At 50.6% G+C, this 14248-nt stretch overlaps 1 protein-coding gene across 3 annotated transcripts; it reads right to left on the reverse strand.

The window, feature by feature from the left end:
* Positions 1–4257: 4257 nt before the first annotated feature.
* On the reverse strand, positions 4258–7840 carry LOC126514065 (asialoglycoprotein receptor 1-like). 3 transcript variants are annotated; one of them, XM_050162757.1, is made up of 9 exons: positions 7675–7840; positions 7180–7268; positions 5890–6064; positions 5692–5787; positions 5538–5609; positions 5198–5284; positions 4956–5107; positions 4775–4881; positions 4258–4664 (listed from the first exon to the last, which is right to left on the reverse strand). In XM_050162757.1, the coding sequence occupies exons 2-9, from the start codon at positions 7201–7203 to the stop codon at positions 4508–4510; spliced, it is 870 nt and encodes a 289-aa protein (XP_050018714.1). In that variant the 5' UTR covers positions 7204–7268; positions 7675–7840; the 3' UTR covers positions 4258–4507. The 3 variants fall into 3 exon arrangements, with proteins under 3 accessions (XP_050018714.1, XP_050018715.1, XP_050018717.1); XM_050162758.1 differs by having other exon boundaries at positions 5890–6006; positions 7675–7838; XM_050162760.1 differs by lacking the exon at positions 5890–6064 and having other exon boundaries at positions 7675–7839.
* Positions 7841–14248: the final 6408 nt, after the last annotated feature.

Here is a 14248-nt window from a genome sequence, read left to right on the forward strand (position 1 = left end):
CATGGCTCGTGGATTTTGACTTGAATGATCTCAACATCATCTGTTAAAGGCAGGAAGAGCAACCTCTGGGCAATCCTAAGGATTCCTCCCAAAAATCAACTGCTATACCCAAGTACGTTTATGATCTCCGTAGGCTTTGGCAGATTTGGGGATGTTTTGCACGTGTCTAAAGGTCACTCTTCCATGTCTTCTGTTTGAGTTGCTGTTCTGTTCTCTGTCGCTCTTAATGGAGTTTTAGTATGTGGACCAAGCAGACACCTCTGGGGCCTCCCCTCATCCTCCTGAGCCACTGATTTCTGCCAGAGGTAGACAGACCCAGCTAAGCTAAGCGGCTTGTTGCACTGACTATGTCCCACAGCAAGCTTGACTTCCACATTCTGCTCCAGCACTTTCTCCAGGGCCGTGTGGAGCCATTTCAGCCAGCACAAGGACGATGCAGAGCTACCTCGAGCTAACGGCTGTGGGGAGCAGCTGTGGGGAGCAGCTGTGGAGAGCAGCTGTGGAGAGCATCTGTGGAGAGCAGCTGTGGAGAGCAGGGACTGGTGGGTAAATCCTCCAGTCGTCCCTGCCTTAGGTCAGTTATACTGTATGATCAGAAGGTGCTCAAGGTTTGCCTCAGTTGCCCAACACAGGCAGCAACTGGGTGATGGCCACTTTCACTGTCCTCCTTCCCACCCCACAGGCTTCTTCAGCTCCTAAGAAACCACCTCCCTCAACTCCTTCCCTCAGGCCCTACTCTTAGGAGACACTCAAACAGAGACAGACCCCTCTGGATTCTGACTCCTAATGTTTCCCTCTTGCCAAGGAATCATTACACCTGCCTGCGTCCAGCGGCCATGCAGAGGCGGCTCAGCCTGACTCAGAGCAGGGAGCTCCGTGATGCTCCAGGGAAGGAAGAGTCAGAGACAAAGGGACCACAGAGACGACAGATAGCAATGGCTGTGTTGTGCCCAGAGAACCAGAGGTGGGGACATCAAAACCCAGGTGAATATGGTTCCCTCTCCTTGCCACTCCTGGACCACACGTTGGCAACACACACACACACACACACACACACACACACACACGTGCCCTGCTCTATGACCCAGCTAGCTACCGCTGCCTGCTTCGTCCTCTGTCGTCCTCCAGCGTCTTACCATTTTAAACACTGCTGAAAGGTTCGTGGTATGCACACAGCTCTATAGCCCTCCTCAGTTTGCCTCACCCCAAGTCTAAGCCAGTGCCCCCCACACTTGCCAATGTTACATTCGAAACCACAATTGGTTTCGGGTACTGAAGAGAATGCAGTGTCTGGGGAGAGTTCGAGCACTCAGGAGAGCTTTCTGGATGAGGAGCTCTGCGGAGCAGAGCGGAGTACAAAGCCGGTAGCGTCAGCTGCAGAAAGGCACCGAACTTCAGAAGGATCAGCTTAGGATTCTTCTACCTTACAGTGAAAACACGGCCTGCCTGTGACAGATACATGCTTTGGATTTTGAATTTAGACCTTTTCCTGGGCAAGCAATATGCCATGCGATCCCTGCTCTAGTTGGAGTCCCTGTTGCTGTGATAAAATACTGACCAAAAGCAGCTTGAGGAACAAAGGGTCGACTTGGCTTTACAGCCCAGAGGGTGACAGAGTCACAGCACACAGTAAGCCACACTGTCAGAAGGAGAGACAACCCATGTCCTCTGTACCACGCGTGATGGTCAGTAGTTCGGGTGTACTATAAACGCATGCGCCAATTGGGGAGACAGCAGAGTCAGTACAGAGAACGCCACAGAAGCTTTAGGACCTGCGTTGACCCCAGCACCCATGGAAAAATAATGATAACCCAGGCATAGCATTATTTGACAATAAACCCAGCAGTTGGAAGGCAGAGACTGGGGTGTTGTAGGAGACTTCTTGTTCATTCCCAGCTGCTTAAACCCAAGATAATCGCACAGAAACTGTATTAATTAAAACACTGCTCAGTCTAGACTTGTTGGTCAGCCAGTCTAGCCAGATCTGTGAGATCCAGGTTCAGTGAGGGACCCTGCCTCAAAAATAACAAGGTAGGGGCTGGAGAGATGGCTCAGAGGTTAAGAGCACTGCCTGATCTTCCAAAGGTCCTGAGTTCAATTCTAAGCACCCACATGGTGGCTCACAACCATCTGTAATGAGATCTGGTGCCCTCTTATGGTCTGCAGTCATACATGCAGGCAGAACACTGTATACATAATAAATAAAGAATTTTTATTTTTTTAAATATTTATTATGTATATAATATTCTGTCTGTGTGTATGCCTAAAGGCCAGAAGAGGGCACCAGACCCCATTACAGATGGTTGTGAGCCACCATGTGGTTGTTGGGAATTGAACTCAGGACCTTTGGAAGAGCAGGCAATGCTCTTAACCTCTGAGCCATCTCTCCAGCCCCAATAAATAATTTTTAAAAAATAACAAGGTAGAGAGCGATTGAGAAGGACACTCAACATCAGCCTTGGTCTCCAGGAATAACAATGCATGCGCACACAAGCAAAATGCACTCACAGCTCATAACAGATTTATCAGATGAGATCATCCATTGATAAATCATAATGTATCTGCATATTTCTACCACAGGATTTTCCATCGCCGCTGTTTGGAGGTTTTTCTTTCTGTCTTTATGGCTATGTAGATGGGCGCACACTCTAGGATTATTTTTCAGTTTGCATATTTTACATAAGGTATTTTTTTTTATAATTTTTGATTTTCAAGACAGGTTTTCTCTGTGAAATAGTCCTGGATGTCCTGGAACTCACTCTGTAAACCAGGCTGGCCTCACACTCACAAAGATCTATCTGCCTCTGCCTCCTGAGTGCTGGGATTAAAGGCATTCACCTCTGCAGCCTGGCAAAACAAATCTTAAAAAATGAGTTTTAAGAATTTATGTTCTTAAAGGCCAGGCAGGGCAGGTAGATCTCTGTGAGTTCAACTAACCTGGTCTATAGAGCAAGTTCCAAGACAGCCAGAGCTACATAGAGAAACCCTGTCTCAAAAAAAAAAATAAATAAATAAAACTTTTATTTTTAACATGTGAACTGTGTGTATATCTGTGTGGGTGTATGTCATGTGTGTGTGGATGCCTACAGAAACCAGAGGTGTCAGATCCCCTGGAGCTGGAGTTACAGGCTGTTGTGGTTGCCGGGAATCCAATTTAGGACCTCTGGAAGAGCGATACACTTTCTTAACTGATTAGCCATCTCTCTAGCCCTTTTCAACATGATCCACATACGGCAACTATTGCTTCAAATTTGCATCATATACTCAAGATAACTTCCTAGCACAGGCCCGCAGGCAGCTCCGGCAGGGAGGCAGGAGGCAGGAGGCAGGAGGCAGGAGGCAGGCAGCTCCGGCAGGGAGGCTGGAGGCAGGAGGCAGGAGGCAGGAGGCAGGAGGCAGGAGGCAGGAGGCAGGCAGCTCCGGCGGGGAGGCAGGAGGCAGGAGGCTGGCTGCTGGCCGCTGTGAACATGGGAAGAGTTCCCTCAGATAGAAGTGACAAGTGTTTACTACAGCATCTTCTCACATTTCTCTGCTGAGATTTCCTCTTGCGATTTTGTAGTTCTTTGTAGTCTGGATATTAATTGCTCGTTATAAATGCTGCAACTAGTTCATCCAAATCTGTTGCTTGCTTCTAATTTTAGCCATGAGATTTGCCAATCTTTTCTGTAGAGGAAAAATATTATTTTCCTGCCTTGTGTATGAAAAAAGAACACATACATGCTTCATCATTTATAAAGACATGTGTAGATACATTATGTATATATATATGTGTGTGTGTGCATATGTATATGTGCATACATGTATGTGCATGTATATAAGTCATTTCTTGTATTTTGGCATTACTTACAGGCAAACATCTTGCCAGTCTTATTAATAATTCCAAGTCTGTAAGGTGTCTGTGATTGTCCCAACTCGCTCCTTGGTTGTTGATCACACTATTATTAACGCTTTGCCCTCATGTGTTTGTGACCCCGAGTTGCGTATTTGCCACGCTTATTTGGTCTTCGACTTTTATTGTGATGAACACGACAGGCCAGTGTACTTCGTTCCCAGTCACTGTCACACTCAGTGCTGGGGGCTGCAGTTCTCTAGAGAGCCTGCCAGATCAATCCTGTTTCCCAGCTGAGACTTAAGGACGGAATAACGTCCTCAAGCAGGCACACCTGCACATAGCAAAGCCAGGCTGCTAACAGGCAGGGCAGGCCAAGGCCTTCCCCAAGCTAGCCAGCCCCAGTGACCAGACAGATCGTGGGCGGATAAGCATATTTCTCTCCTTTTTACTTTAAAAAGAAAGTGGACAACAGTAAGCTGCACACTGCCCAGTGTCCCAGGTCCCCATGACCCCACCCCACCAGGTCATGCCACACCCCTCCAACACCGTTCTTTACCCTTCCCTGAAACCCTAGATGAGAATCCCTAAGGCTGTGGAGACCCCCAGCTAGGCTCTCCCAATCCCAGACTTCGGCAGCTTGAGGCACTGGAGAAATAAGTTAAGGGGAGGGAGCTCCTAGCCGGTCTTGTTCAGCTTTGTCTCACAGGCCCAACGGTAGGGCCTCCTGCAGACGTCATCATTCCAGCGGCCATCATTGGTGAGGTGGGCACAGTCCTCACCTCCTCCAAGCCCATGCCCGTACCAGTCATCCGGCTGCCCTGGTCTCCAGTTCCTACAGACAAAAGACAAATCAGACTCTCAGCCATGTTCCGAGAAGAGCTCCAGCCTTAGAGACACAGGCTGGGAAGGCAGGGTGCCCCCACCCAGACGGCAGACACTCACTTGAAGTTCGTCTCATAGTCGGTCCCATCCACCCATCGCCAGGGCCCGCTCTGGTCGGTTAGGCCAATCCAAGTGTTTACAGGGCCCATGTGGTGCTGGACAAATTTCTGAGGAAAGAAACAGAGCAGGTGGCCCCTTCCTTCCACCATCCGGCATCCCAGAAGAACCCACTGTGACCCACCTGCTTGTCCCAAGAGGTCACCACCACCAGGTGGGCATTCTCCAGCTGGCAGTACTTGTCCGCCTCAGCCCAGGGCCTGGCGGAGCTGGAGAACCAGTAGCAGCTGCCTTCGTACTCCACCCAGTTGATGGGGCAGCAGGTCCTGTAAGAGCCTGAGGAGGTGGGGAGGGCGGTAAAGGGCTCAGATACTACCGTGGATGGGGGGTGGGCAAGAAAATGGGGCTGGTAACCGCATCCCTCACCGTTGCCCTGAAGGGCCGCCATCTGACAGCTCAGGCTGCGCAGGTCAGACACTAACTGCTTCACGTGCAACAGCAAGCTGGAGTGGTCTGGGGAGGCCAAGGACAGAAGGGAGTGGAGGGAACAACCAATTAGCACAGACCTCTGGCCATGGCTTTGATCTGGGCAGAAAGACCAGCAACCCTTCCCCCATGCCCTTCTCCCTCACCTTTCCCCTCCCTTCCCCCTCTCCTCCCCCTCCCCATCACCTCTCCCCCTCATCCTAACCTCTCCCCCTCTCTCACTCTCACCCCCTCCCTCTCTCTCACCATCACTTCCCCTTCCCTCTCCCTCCCCCCCCACCTTCACTCAGATCCTGTTGCTGTTTCTCCAGCTGTGACTCCAGTTGCTTCATCTTTCTTCCCACGCTAACTCCTAGAGGAGAATCTTGTTGAGTATTCTGATAGCAGCACCATCCCTCAGCCCCACCCCAGGCCCCAGGCCCCACCCCCCTCACCCTGGGTGCCTAGGACCTTGACCTGGTCCTCAGTGCTCACAGTGAAGTTGCTGAAATTCTGCTTTAGAGCCAGGAGGTCGCCCCGGAGTTGGGAGTCTAGGCAAGAGAGGATGCGGGTATGAAAAAAAATAAGTTGTCTGTGCCCACCCACCTCTGCATACAAGTTGCCCCTTTCTCTGCCCAGCCCTGGCCACCCACTTTGGGATGCGATCACACCGACAACCACCAGCAACGGGAGGCTGAGGCCCAAGGAGAGCAGGAGGAGGCGGGATCCAGAGCAGAGACGATGCAGGAGCGGTGGAGTGGGAGGCGGCCCTGAAAGAGGAGTCAGGAATTCACCAGCCCAGGCCAACCCCGTGTAGATCCCGTGGTCCTAGGAAGAGCGCACACTAAGCTCTCCAATAAACTAAGAGAAACCATATATATTAAGAAATGTGGTAGCCGGGCGATGGTGGTGCACGCCTTTAATCCCAGCACTCGGGAGGCAGAGGCAGGCGGATCTCTGTGAGTTCGAGACCAGCCTGGTCTACAGAGCTAGTTCCAGGACAGGCTCCAAAGCCACAGAGAAACCCTGTCTCGAAAAACCAAAAAAGAAAGAAAGAAAGAAAGAAAGAAAGAAAGAAAGAAAGAAAGAAAGAAAGAAAGAAGGAAGGAAATGTGGGTAGTGGGTAACTCTGCAGGACCGGAAGCAACTAAGATGGGGAAGAAAAGGGGTTATCTCGGAAGTGCAAAGCTTTGACCTGCCCTAGCGTTGCCGAGGTCCTGAGCCTCTGCTGCCACCTCGTGGCACAATAGTGTCATTACAGACAATGAACAGCTGCCTGCACCTGGGGAGTCTCTGCTCCACCAAAGTGTGGGAAAGGTGGGTTTCTCCCTCTCTCTGTGAATCCTGTGCGGTTTTGGCTGCATGTGGGGAGAGATGAGTCTCTCCCGCCAAGGGAGAAAATGACACTTAGCCCTGTCAGTTGGAGTGTGGAGTCTTCTCCCCTTCCCCTCCCCAGGGCTGCTTCCTGCACATTGCCCAGCTGAGATACCTCAAGAGTTCTGACCTTGTTCTGCTTACACACAACAGTCCTGAGCAGAGGACAAAGAAGTGGGGAGACGGTTTTGTTTTAAATGCAGAGACCCTCAACCTAGCCCCTAGGCCAAGCTGGTCCTGGCCACCCCAACCACCACATACATGCCGTCAAAACTGAAGAGGACAAGGGACCTAGCTTCAGAAGAGACCGACAACAAACCCATATTCCCAGCCTTCACTCAGTAGGATTCACCCACTGCCTGGGGTCTTGAGAAGTACGAGACCTGGAGAGGAAGCTTGGGCAACTGCAATCGAGAAGGACTCCAGCCCTGTGCCCTGTACCCTGCTCCCCAGTCACTCCCCCAGTGACTCAGCCACTCTTTTCTGAGTGCATGGGCCAGAGCTAGGGGTCACCAGGGAAAGCAGGAGGGACAGAGCCATGGACGCTCTTAGGTGGGGAGCACCCTCACCTCTCCGGAGTTGGTGATGGTCATTCTCCTCGTTGTCCAGGTGCTGGAGATCTTGGTAATCCTTTGTCATCTTAGCACTAGAGTGGGACCTAGGACAGCCAGGATTAGAGCCCAGGCTGGGGCTAATAGGCCCGGAGCTGGAAGAAACCCTGTCCCGTCTACATCTGACTGGGTATCCTCCAGGAGAACAGCACCTTCCTTCTTCCCGCCATCTGCTCCCAAGCCTGATGTCCAAAAATCTACCCTTTAGCTGGGCATGGTGGTATATGCTTTTAATCCCAGCTCTTGGGAAGCATACTCAGGTGGATCTCTGAGTTCAAGGCCAGCCTGGTATACATGGCTAGTTTCAGGCCAGCCAAGGCTACATCCTAAGAAAAATCTATGCCTGCCTATTCACACACACACACACACACACACACACACATACACACAGACCCTCCACTCTCTCTCTCTCACTTGCCCGCCTCCAGCATTTTCTCACCCCGCTTTACTTACTGAAGGTCCGTCTCTCAACACCACTCAGAACTCAAGTTAAGAAGGGGGCTGAAGCCTGAAAACCAGGTGGACAGCACTGAACAATGGGACAGGAGGGGACAGGGTCCATCCAAGGGTCCTGTGTGTCCAGCTGTCTGTGTGTCTGAGCACGCTGAACCTGGCATCACCAATGCCAGGACTTTGGACCTTAAACAGAGGTGGAAATAGATTAGGAACTGGGGAGGTGTTTGGGTGGAAGGAAGGCCTGGGTAACCTCTGTTCTGTTTTTCAGAGAAGGGTAGTCTCCTGACCGCCCCCCTCACACACACACACACACACACACACAGAAACACACACAGGTGCACTTGTTATGCCCCACCTCAATACTCTTTACATTTTTATGGGAGACAGAACTAAAAAGGCCAGGGAGGCCTTTGTTGTTTCCTCTCAGGGCCCTCCCCCTTTCAGTTCTGAATTTCCCAGAATCGTCCCTATCTCCAAATATCTCTGGCAAAAATCAGAGTCACCAACTGATCCCTGCTCTTGCCCAATCCTGCCCTGTGACCTTGGCATTATAATTGCAGCCTGTAGATTCTTGGGGGCTCGGCACCTGGCTTCCCAGCCCTAGCCTGACCCACTCACTCTCGTGTGGTCCTCCAAGAAGCATGGAGGTGACAGAAGCTGGTACCCCCTAGGATTGGGGCCAAGAAAGCCCTGATTGTGTCCCAGGGCTTCAATCTTTCTCAGCCCCAGAGAACAACCCATTCTTCGGGCAAGAAGGCTGAGGCCCTGGAAAGCAAGCTGCCTTCCTGCCATACTGCACAGAAGAGCACAGACTAAAACAGATTGGGACCCTGTATGCTGCCTCCAACACTTTACCCAGAACAGGGTTTCCAGCTGGTCCACACACTAGGTCCCCAATTTCCCAGAGATGTCCCTCTTACAGTCCTGAGGACTTCAGAGATGCCTATCAGACCTCAACGGACAGCTGGGAAAATGAGCGGTGTTAACACGGCTAGGCCCCGTGTTAGACTGAGAACTGGGCTCCCAGTGTGCCGTCTAGATCCTGTGAGCTATTCGGGAGAACATTGCTTACATAAATGCAGCCGCTCTGTGTCCTTGTTTGTCTCCGTCCTAAAAATCCTCATGTTTACATGGACTAGGCTTGCTGCCAGTGATTTTGGTGAAAATTGGGCCATTAATTTAACACTCACTGATTTTGCCATTTATGATCTAGTTTATTCTGGCAAACAAGCAGACATGGATGCAGTCCGAATTGTAGTTACACTCACAGAGGTAACTGGCAGAGAGCAAGGTGGGGTGTTGGGGTGAGGGAGCGAGGTGTAGGGATGAGGACACACCTAGCTTCTTGGTCTCTAGATGCTGATGACACCTTGGCATTGGCTTGTAAGTCTGCAAAAGACAGTAAACTTGGGGGTTTTGCATCTTTCTATTTGCAGATTGTGCAGGAAGAAGGCATTTGAAAATCTGGTTTGTATCCTAGAGCCAGGCCTAAGCTCATAGATAAGACAGAAGAAGTATAGGACTGTGTTGTGTGTATTGTTTGAGTTTGTGTGTGCATGTGCACAATAAGTGTAGGTGTGGATGGTGTGTGTGTGTGGACATGCGTGTGTAGTTTTTCATCCCTTTCCAATAGATCTCTATTTAGACAGACACATTTTAGGATGTATGTATGATAGCCCCGCACTACTGGGCACTAGTCACATACTATAAAATAATTACTTCACAACCTAACAGCTTTAACAATGAACACAGACAGTCTCATTGCAAAGATCAAAGTGTGGCTTAGCCCATTGGTTCCAGCTCAGAATCTCTCCTGAGGGTACACCAGGACCTTAGTCAGTGGTCGTGTTCTCTGAAAGACTGGACTGAGGCTGGGGAGTCAACTGACAACAGGACTCACACAGATGATAGGAAAATTACTGCTGGCTGAACCTTAGAGTCCTGTCCCTCACCGTGGAGCCTCTCCACAAGGCTGCTTGAATGTCCTCATGGCGTAAATGCTGGCCTAGCCTCAGAGTAACGGCCCACCATCCCCACACTGTCCTACCCGTCTTGATCATTGTGGAAAAGAACTAACAGTGTGAATCCCACACAGGAGGCAAGAATTCCTGGGACCATCCTGAAGGAGGGAACACATACCAGGAAGACGTGTGCGCTAAGACGCCTTACTGAAGCCAGGCAGTGGTGGCGCACACCTTTAATCCCAGCACTCAGGAGGCAGAGGCAGGTGAATCTCCGTGAGTCTGAGGTCTGCCTGGTCTACAGAGCGAGTTCTAGGACAGCTGGAGCTACACAGAGAAACCCTGTCTTGAAAATACCAGAAAAAAAAATAAAAAACCAGATGCCTCACTGATACCACTGTGTGATCAATACATTTAAAGATGGTGTGGCCACACTGTGGGGCCGGTTAAGAGTTGTGGCTCCGCTAGAGATGTCACTTGGTGGTAGGGAGCTTCCCTGGCATGCCCAAAGCCTTGGGCCCAGTGCCCAGGAAGGGGGTGGGTGCAGGCAACACTATGGTGAAGCCACCTATCAAAAGCATTCAACAGCCTAGCCTAGGAGTAGAAATTGGGTCAGGGGGACTAAGTAGCCCAAAAGCAACAAGACCAGTCAAGAGTGTGCCTCTAAGGGTACATCTTGTCCTGGGGCTCTTCCTCCCCATCGCAGTTCCCTGGCTGCCATGCGGTAAAGCACCCCTTCTCTACCGCACCCCTAAACTGCCATAACTTCTGCCTCACCACAGGCCCAAAGTGATGAAGCCAGCAGAGCATGGCTTGAGACCTCTGACACCCTAAACCAAAGCAAATGCTTCTTCTTTTAAGTTGTTTTCTCAGGTATCTTTTCCCAGCAGCAACAACAACAAACACAGCCGGAATCCCTGGCCAGGGGGGAACAGAAAATGCGGACCAGGGATGCCAAATGGGAGCTGGAGGTGACCAAGAAGAGAGGGAAAACGAGTCTCCTTTGGGGAAAACCAGAAAGAGGAAAGTATTTTTCAGGTTGGGAGAGCCCTGAAGCGCTACAAGGCTGAAGGAATGGCCATGCTGAGTCAGTGAGTGCTAAGGATTAGCGAGAGGTACCCTGAAGGATGGGAGAGAAGCGTGAAGCCTGTTATCAGACAATTCTGGGCTCCTCTGAGAAGTTGGATTAATGCCCATCTCAAGGGTTCGTCCATGCTGAAGTGATGAGCCAGCAGTTCTTAGTTCCATGCAGGCCCAGACTGAGTGCTGTGTGCAGACTGCCCATTCTCACCAGCAGCCCGGCAAGAGTTGGGTTGTGTCTTGATTACTTTTCCCTTGCTGTAAAGAGACACCATGACCAAAGCAACTTATTTAAGAAAAGAAAAAAGAAAGCATTTAATCGGGAGCTGCTTACAGTTTCACAGGGCGAGGGAGCAGGGCAGCAGACCAGCATGGCGCTGGCGCCGTAGCTGAGAGCTTACATCTGCTCCACAAATGGGAAGCAGAGAGCAAGACCGGTGGGCTCTTTAGACCTCAAAGTCCAACCCTGGTGACACACTTTCCCAAACAAGGTCACACCACTTAACTCTTCCCAAAACGTTCCACCAACCAGGGATGAAGCATTGAAATACGTGAGGGCTGAGATGAAGCCCAAGAGCTTGTGCGATGGATGCTGGGACTAAAGCTGGGGCGGGGAGCGAGAGACCGACAGCCAGGGTGAGATGGGCCCTGCACCAGGTGTACGATTGGAGCTGACACGTGCTGGGGACCTCAGTACCCCAACTCTACAGTTGACAGAGCCCTCCTTCGAAGACAAAGGAAGCATAAGCCACCACAGTCCAGCAGGGTCCCTCTCTATTCTGCCTTGCACCTCCCCGATTTCACTCTTTCCAACCCAGGTACACCCTAAGTTTGCAGCCTTAGAGCAATTGGGGTTCTGTGGCCCCAGTGTTTCTCTGTCTCTTTCCTTTCACGGGGTGAGAATTTAAGAAAAGGATTTTAAAATACCGAATGCGGTGGTTTTTATGTAACTTTCAGGTTTATCCAGTAACCGAAAGGAGCCAGAGCCAATCACACATAGTGACTACTTCCTTCCGTGGACCGCATCCAGGGCTAAGGGTTTTACAAGCGCTGCTCCGTATCATTCCTCGTAAGGACCCCGACAGGTTGGCAGTTACTACCCCACTTTACAGGTAGGGAAGCAGGATGAGAGGTTACACCGATCCAAAGTAGCCTATCAATGGGGCAACTAATTTCAGGCTCTCTGTCGCCCCCTACTGTATGTTCTCTACTGGCACCTAGAGTCCTCTTGCCAAACTAGAATCCTGCGATTCTGTTAGTTCTCCTTTTTTGTTGTTGTTGTTTTTAGTTTTGTTTTGCATCTTAACATTTATTTATTGTGTGGATGTGTGCATGCAGAGGTCAGAGGGCAGCTTCTTTCCTTCCATCATGTGGGTCCCCTATAAAGAATCGAACTCGTGTCGTCAGGCTTGACAGCAAGCACCTTTTCCCACTGAGCCGTCTCTCCAGCCCCTCTGATGGCTTTCCACGACCCTGGGGCTAGAAAGCACATAAAGGCCTCTAAGCTGGATTCTGCATGCTTCTCGGCCCCTGCCACGCCCAGTGCTCTCCTTGGCCCTCGACTTCCAAACTTAACCCCTATGTGCGGCTGCCCCCCACCCCCGACCTCCTCCACCTGTCTTTGCCATCTCTCACACAGTGTTGCTCCAAGGGAGGCCACGCACCTAAACTAGCCTGAGACAAGTACCCATGTCCTCTTTTGTTTGCTTGCTTGTTTTGATCTTTTGAACAGGGTTTCTCTGTATAGTCCTGGCTGTCCTGGCACTCTCTCTGTAGACCAGGCTGGCCTCAGACTTGGAGATCCACCTGCCTCTGCCTCCCAAGTGCTGTGATTAAAGGTGTGTGCCACCACCACCCGCTTAAACAGATGCCCAATGGTCACTTTATGTCATAGCACCTGTCACTTTAAGTTATCTGCATCCGGAGCTGGGAGGATGGCTCACTAAGAGCACTGGTTGTTTTTTTAGAGGTCCTGGGTTCAATTCCCCAGCACCCACAAGGCTGCTCACAGATGTCTGTAACTCCAGTTCCAGGGAATATGGTACCCTCACACAGACACACAAGCAAGCAAAACACAGTGCACATCAAAAAAATAAATTATCTGTATCCATTTTCATTCTTTTTTTTTTTTTATCCCCACTGAAGGATCCCAAGTTCCCTGAAACCAGGGGTGTTGCTGTCTCTATATTTAGAACATGGGCTGGAATCAAAAAAAAGATCCAACGGGGATTTGATGAAAGACATAAAGAGGGTTAGGAAAGAGGAAACCATGATTTGAATCCAAGTCAGTTTAGTGTCCAGGGCACTTCTCTGCCTTCTGGGGCCGAGGAGGTGGCTCAGTGGTTAGAGCACTGGCTGCTCTCCCAGGGGACCTGAGTTTGACTCACAGCACCCACGTGGTGGCTCACAACCATGTGTAATTCCAGTTCCAGGGGCCTGACGCCTTCTCCTGGCCTCTGACGGCATCTGGCAGACACATAGTGCACAGACACACATACAGGCAAAGCACTCGTACATATAAAATTTTTATTTGTTAAATTTATTTTCCTATGAGTGTCTGAACGTCTTGCATGCACACCAGGTGCATGTCTGTTGGTCTCCTGGAGCTAGGATTACAGACATTTGTGTGTCATCGTAAGGGTACTGGGGATTGAACCTGGGTCCTCTGCAAAAGCAGCAAGTGCTCTTAACCTCTGAGCCATCTTTCCAGCCCCACACACCAAAATATTAAATTAAAACATTTTCAGTCTGGTGCCAAGAATGACGATGCACATTCAGTCGCAGCCCTCGGGAGGCAGGAGCAGAAGGCACCTGCAGAAGTGCACCGTGAGGAGACTGAGAAGGCCCGATGAGCCGGGCAGTGATGGCGCATGCCCTTAATCTCCATTTGTGAGGCAGAAACAGGTGGAGCTCTGAGTTCGAGGTCAGCTGGGTCTACATAATGGGTTCCAGAAAGCCAGAGAGCTACATGATTAAAAGACTGTATCTCAAAAAAAATTTTAATTTACCTCAAGGGATCAAAGGAGATGAGGACATAGTTCAGTAGTACAATGTTTGCCCAGCCTGTGGCCCCGGGCTTGAGGGGACCCCAGGAAAGCAGTCTCTGTAGACCTAGAATAACACCCTCCGCACTGCTAGCCACACTTCCGTGGATGTGTGCGATGAGGAGGGGAAATTCCTAACTATGCGAGTTTCTCGATGTGTGTAATTGTCAGGTACACAGATCACTCAAGTCGCTTAAAAATAATGCGAAACAGGCATGGCGGTGGACACCTCTAACCCCAGCCCTCGGGAGGTGGGGGCAGAACGCCCGTGCAAGGTCTTCCTCGCCTAAGACGTAGTTGGAGGCCAGGCTGGGAACCTAAGACTCTCTCTCTCAAAGTAATAAAACAGGGGCTGGAGAGATGGCTCAGCGGTTAAGAGCATTGCCTACTCTTCCAAAGGTCCTGAGTTCAATTCCCAGCAACCACATGGTGGCTCACAACCATCTGTAATGAGGCCCGCAGGAAGAATACTGTATACATAATAAA

This window comes from Alexandromys fortis, unplaced genomic scaffold (genome assembly GCF_014885135.2).
Source record: "Alexandromys fortis isolate MF-2015 unplaced genomic scaffold, M_Fortis_MF-2015_v1.1 scaffold_84, whole genome shotgun sequence".
Lineage (NCBI taxonomy): Eukaryota > Metazoa > Chordata > Mammalia > Rodentia > Cricetidae > Alexandromys > Alexandromys fortis.